The sequence below is a fragment of the Tupaia chinensis genome, unplaced genomic scaffold, assembly GCF_000334495.1.
Source record: "Tupaia chinensis unplaced genomic scaffold, TupChi_1.0 Scaffold143602_1, whole genome shotgun sequence".
NCBI lineage: Eukaryota > Metazoa > Chordata > Mammalia > Scandentia > Tupaiidae > Tupaia > Tupaia belangeri.
In genome coordinates this window covers 491,075-497,027 of record NW_006203448.1, presented here as the reverse complement: position 1 = coordinate 497,027, position 5,953 = coordinate 491,075, and the positions used below count along the sequence as shown (strand labels likewise).

The 5,953-nt window shown below is 64.2% G+C and overlaps 1 protein-coding gene across 1 annotated transcript in view; it reads right to left on the bottom strand.

Moving 5' to 3' along the window:
* Nucleotides 1-5,953, bottom strand: part of SARDH (sarcosine dehydrogenase) — a 74,221-nt gene that overhangs the window by 57,583 nt on the left and 10,685 nt on the right. Inside the window, exons 7-8 of the mRNA XM_006164266.3 lie at nucleotides 3,025-3,129; nucleotides 1,911-2,040 (exon numbers count right to left, since the gene is read on the bottom strand). Coding sequence (XP_006164328.1) covers nucleotides 1,911-2,040; nucleotides 3,025-3,129 — 235 coding nt within the window. The remainder of the gene's footprint in view (nucleotides 1-1,910; nucleotides 2,041-3,024; nucleotides 3,130-5,953) is intronic.

Here is a 5,953-nt window from a genome sequence, read left to right as displayed (position 1 = left end):
GGGCGGGGGTGGTGTGGACAGGAACAGTGTGGACAGGAACAGTGTGGACAGGAGTGGTGTGGACAGGGACGGTGTGGATGGGAGTGGTGTGGACAGGGACGGTGTGGATGGGAGTGGCAGACTTGTGTGGAGGGACGGTGTGGAGGTGGCAGACTCGTGCCTCCACCCTCTCCATGACCTGACCTCCACCACCCTGGACGAGAGCTCCATCCACCCTGAGGCTCCCGCATAAAGGGCCTGGATGTCCCTTTTTCCTGCAGAGGCCAAAAGCCACTGAACATCCCTGGCCAGGAGCATGCTGGTTCCCAGGGGCCTCCACGGCAGCCGGAAGCCCAGACTGTGTCCTCACAGGTACGCCCCCACCCCCAGACAGGGCCTCCGCGGGAAGGACGGCCCTGCTCTGACTAAAGCACACGCTCTGTCTGTGCACCCCCAGGCTCCCCCAGGCCCGGTTTCCCACGCCGCCCAGTGCATGCTGGGGGAGAGGCAGGGGATCGTGAGTCACAGCCGGGCAGCGCCCAGTGCATGCTGGGGGAGAGGCAGGGGATCGTGAGGAACAGCCGTGCAGCGCCCCGGGCTGGCTGCTGCAGGCTGCGGCAGCTCCTCTGGGGAGCCCCCCAGGGCTGCACCGGCACCAAAGCCTTCCTCACAAGCCGGAGAGATTTTAAAAAGGGGTTAAAGTAGGCCAGGCCCACAGCTGTGTGAGGCCGAGCATACTGGGACAGAGTCCCTCCCTGCCCTGGCCTGCCCAGCCATTTGCTCCCTGCATGACCTGTGAGAGTTCCCTGGGCCCCGGCTTCTTGCTGTCCACTCCCACTCATGACACCGCTGCTGCGGGGCCCTGGCCGAGGGCCCGCTCCCTGCCTGTGGCCTCCCATCCCCACGCCATCCCTGCTGAGCAGGTGCTCGGTCACCCACTTCACAGATGGCAACATCCAGACTAAGGGGACCACCTTCCTGGGGCACGCCAGTCAGGGCCCAGCCACGCTGACTCGGGACTTGGACACAAAGTGTCCCCTGGGGGCCAGCCTGAGAGCGGGCAGGGAGCACAGGAAACAGGACCCCAACACTCTGCTGAAACACGCGTGGGGCGTCTGCACCCTGCACGCGTGTCCCCGTGCTGCTCCCTCCTGGGTTCCCGCCCCACAGAGTCGGTCAGCTCATCCCGACCCTGCATGGGCGTGCGTGGGCTGAATGCCAGATGAGTGGTGCCAGGTCCTGGGCCACCACAGGCTGCCGGGCTGAGCCGAGCTCGGTTGGATTCAGACTCCGGGGTCACCTTGAGAACCTCCTTTCCAGAGATCACCCTTACCGGAACCCCTGGCCAATGGACTCGCCCCTGCAGCTCACCCTGGGGCAGAGCCTCCAATGCCCTGTGAGCACGGCTATGGGGGGAGGAGGGCTGGGCTACACTGGGGACCCATGGTAAGGCATCAGGGAGCTGAGCCACCTCCTGCTCCAGCCTCCATCGGCTCGGCCCTCCTGGAGGCCAGTGAGCAGCAGGTGGCCGGGGCTCTGGCTGCCTTTCTGTGAGGCGTTGGTCTCTGGGCCTGCTGACTGCCCAGGCGGGAGAACACCAGTGAGGCCGAGGGCCAGGGTCCCGGCCAGGGGTGTAGACCCAGCAGTTCCAGGGGTGGGGGCTCAGTGAAGGTGCTGGCCTGTCCCCTGCTTGGCCTCCCGGGCTACAGAGAAGGACCCAGCACCCCAGTTTACAGATGCAACAGCGAGTTCCATATGAGTCTAGGGACGGGTCTCCCAGGTGGGAGGTCAGGCAGTGCCTCCTGGGGGTGCAGGAAGCCCCGGCCACGTGCCCAGGGGTGAATTGCTGTCCTCAGGAAGTCTGGGCCCCTGACCCAGGCTACTGACAGGTGACACCGGGCGGCGGGGCAGAAAGCTCAGCAAGGACGCACCTGGGCCACAGACCGTGGACTTGACCCCTGTCTTCTCCAGCACAGGGACACGGTTGATGGCGCCCTCCATGTGCTGTGTGAACACGTCCCAGTCCAGGTCAAAGAGGCCGAAGGCAAACTCGTCCGACACCTGGGTGGGGGCAGAGGGGCTTGCAGTCCCGTGACCGTGGCCTAGGCCCTGGGGGCCAGGCCAGCTCCTCGTCAATGTCAGAGGGCTGGAGGGGTGCGGTCACTCCGGGGTCCCCTCGGCCTGGCTCTCCCCCAGGAACCCACCCACAGGGCCTGCCTGCCCCCCTTCTTTGAACTGGTCCCGTGGCCTTCCGTCCTCCCAGCCCGTTTTCCTCTCAGCCTCCCATGGCCGGACACTGCGGCCCACAGCAGCCTGCGCGAGCCGGCCCTGGCTCCCCACGCTGGCCCACGGCCACTCCGACCTCCCTCGTCCCTTCTCTTTGAGAAGGGCAAGCTGGACCGGGCCCTGCCTGTGCAGCTCCTCACCAGACCTGCCCATGCTGGCCTGCCCTTCAGGGCCAGAGTTCTACCAGGTGTCCCCTCCGAGGACTCCTGCCCTGACCAGCAGTGGGACAGCCTGCCCTTCGGTGTCCAGGTCGGTCCTGAACCTGCTAACTATTCAGGGCAGCGCCACACCACCATGGTACCTAGCTGTCTGCTTATCATAGGTCTCTCCACCAAAATAAAAGCATCTTGGGTCAGGGACTTTTATCTCAGCTTCCCTTTCTCCAGAAAGTAGAACTGTGTCTGGCCAAGGCAGCCACGTGGTCCTCGTGTTGTGAGAAGGGCGTGACTGGGTGGGTGGCGGGGCCCAGAGGCAGCTCGGTGCAGCCCTGGCTGGGAGACGCCCTGCAGCCTGGGCAGGGCAGGCCAGCGTTGTTCCCTGAGGCCAAGGCCTTAAATGTTCTGAGCTTCTGAAGTGTCCCTTCCCACCTCGCGGCCTCTCCCCACCCCCACCCTGCGTGGGTTGGAGGCTGGCGGGCCAGGAGGCTGCCAGTTCACGGGGTGCCTCAGAGGAGCTTCAGGGGTGAGCTTTCTGGGAGCGGCCCCGTCACCCTGAGACACAGCCCTGACCCCTCCGCCGGCCCAGGCCTCGGCGTCCTACCTCATCCCAGAAGATGGGGTTGGTCTCGTACCCCCCCACGGACAAGGCATCCCCTTGCAGTCGGAGGTAGACAGAGGCATCGTGGTCGCGGACGTTGGGCATGTTCTGGAAGGCAGAGCAGAGAGGCCTCGGCGTCGGCAGGCTGGGCGACACCCAGCTCCCATTCCCACGGCCGGGTGGGCCAGTATCCCCGGGCTCGGGCCCAGGGGGGACCCACAGCACCTCCTCCCTGAGCCCATAAGACAAGGAGCTGCGAGAAGGCGACAAGAGTGTTTGAGCCAGCGACGTGACATGTGGGACCTGGGAGGGCAGAGACAGCTGGGACATTGGCCACAAAGGAGAAAGGGGCCGGTGGGGAAGGGTGGGCGCGTCTGAAGGCAGTCCCGAGAGGCGGCGCTGTCCTGCAGGAGTCCGCACCCAGGCAGGTCTGGCCGTCTCCACAGGCCAACAGACACGGATCTTTTGTTTAAGGTTTTTGCCTCAGGGTGCGTGCATTCACCAGAAAGAGACAGAGAGAGTGAGACACGCCCCCCAGGAGGGTAGCCACGCAGCGACCCCTTCTCTCTTCTCCTAGGGTTTGGGACACTCATTCATACCCTAGTAGTCTTGTGACGTAACCACCGTGCCACCTGCTGGTCTCCGACAGACACCGATTTTTTTTTTTATTAATTATTTTATTTGGGAACCAGCAGTTAGCATAATGCCTATGTCGCTGGACTCCCACGTAGTCGACCGCGGTTCGCGTCCCGGACCCGGTGGCTTAGAACTCACGCTGGGCGTGTGTGCGTGCGTGCCCAAGATCCTAAGAGGAGAATGGAGGAGAAGGGATTGCGGCATGACCATCCCCTCAGGGGGGGCGGCTTCTCGCTTTCTGTCTCTATGTCTCTCTCTGTCTGTCTGGCGAGCGCACGCGCCCTATAGCGAAAACCTCTCCAAAAAAAAAAAGAATTATTTTATTTTGCTATATTTATTTTAATTTGATGGAGGGGGGAGAGAAAGAGAGAGAGGAGAGAGAGAGAACTTGAGAAAGGAAGACACCAGGTCCAGGACTCGAAGCACGGTCAGCCAGGTGGGAGTCCCACCCTTAACCACCACACTGGCCCCTAGACACCAATTGTAAACAGGGCTCAAAGCTGGTCAGGCCATGGATCGTGTGAAGAATAAGGACGTCCCCAATGTCGGATGAAAAGCGTGTGCTTTCGCTGCTGCCCTTCTCGGAAAGCCCCGGTCCAGGGAATGGAGGGTCCGAGCAGAAGCCCCTCGGTCATCATCACTGTCCCGTCACTGAGCTGCCCTCAGGAGCACCTGCCACCTGCCAGTTACGGCTCCACTCCACCATGCTCCGCCTCCGACGGCCCACAGCACGAACAGCCCTGACCCCCTCTGCAGGAAAGGGAACGGGCCCAAAGGGCCGACTGGACTTGCCTAGGCTTCACGCTCAGAGCCGGGTGCTTACCCACTGCCCTGTACCCCAAAGGAGCCCGCGTCACGGCGTGGGCCACCCCAGAGCACCGGCCCTCTTGCTTCCTTGACACCGAGACCAGGCCAGCCAGGAAGGGGATGCCCAGGCCAGCAGGCAGCTGGGAGCAGCACTCGCGGGGTCCGGGACTGTGCCAGGAGGCCCCGGGCACCACGGCCCTCTGGCCACCCGGGGCACCATGGGCCCCGCCCGAGCCCTCGCCCGCCAGCCAGCGCTCTGGGGCCTCAGTACTGTGAGGCAGCGTCTGGGCAGCACATGACTGAGCGAGCTCAGGGAACTTGGGGACCCAGCCCGGGGGGCGGCACGCACACCCAGGACAGGCCCTGGCTCGGGGACGTGGCCTGGCATGAGGGAGGAGGTCCTCTGACCACGGCGGGTGGCAGGGCAGGGTCCGAGGGGCAGCCGCCTCCTGGTGGCCTAAGGGATGAGGAGCCTCCCCTTTGTCCCGAGGTCTGCCGGGGGGGCTCAGCGAGAACCGCCTTAGCCTGGCTCTGGTCCTGACGCTCACAGGAGGGGTGGCCTCCGAGGCCCAGGCCTTCTCCGCTCACTTCTTCTCTCAAGCGGTGGCTCAGGGTCAGGCGCCACGAGAGACTTGGGTTGGAGGGCCATGCCCACGGTCACCACGCAGACACCCTCCCCAGGCCTGCTCCCAGGACATGGCCTCCCCAGGCCCTCTGGAACCACTGCGGCCTGAGGGTGCCCCCTGGCGGCCACCTTGGGGAGAGCTCTGACAACTACAGCGTGATGGTCCCCCATAACCCTGAGGCCACCAGACCAGTTTAGTGGGTGGGGACCAGGAATCCAGAGAGGGGTTCCCCAGTGTACCAGAGTCAGGCAGGAGCCCTCCGGGACCCAGGCTCCTGCCCCTCTCCCCTGTCCTCTCAGCACATGGGACCGGGCCTAGCGTCTCCCCCGTGGAGGGAAGTGACGCTCTTACAGGATGAGCACAGGCAGCTGCTGGTGCGAGGCTCAACGCATTCCACACCATCTGCTGGGGCTGGCCCAAACCAGGATGGCCTGGCCTCACACTGCCCTGCCAGCCACCTGCCTGCGGGCCTGATGGCCGTGCTTCTTCGCAGCCTTCAGATCTTTACCTGGACAAGGCCTTCTCCTCCAGGGAGCCCCCCCGCCCGGGTTCACTAAGCCCTACAACCCCTGCAAGTGGCCTGTCTGGAATGGTGGTGTACTCCCTCGTCTGTACCCTCCCAGCTCCACACAAGTAAGGCCTCTGCCTCTGTTCCAGCCACAGTTCTGGAAAAGGCCGGTCAGGGTTGGCAGAGGCACCGTGTGGAGCGGTGGGTAACACACGGCTGGATGAGGGGGAGTGGGTGAAGGGAGGGAGAGCAGCAGACGGAGGGCCAGGGTGGGCAGGGGAGGATGTACGGGAAGGGGGTGACAGGTGAACAATGGATGGGCAGAGGTCAGGAAAGGCTGTGAGAGAAGCAGCCG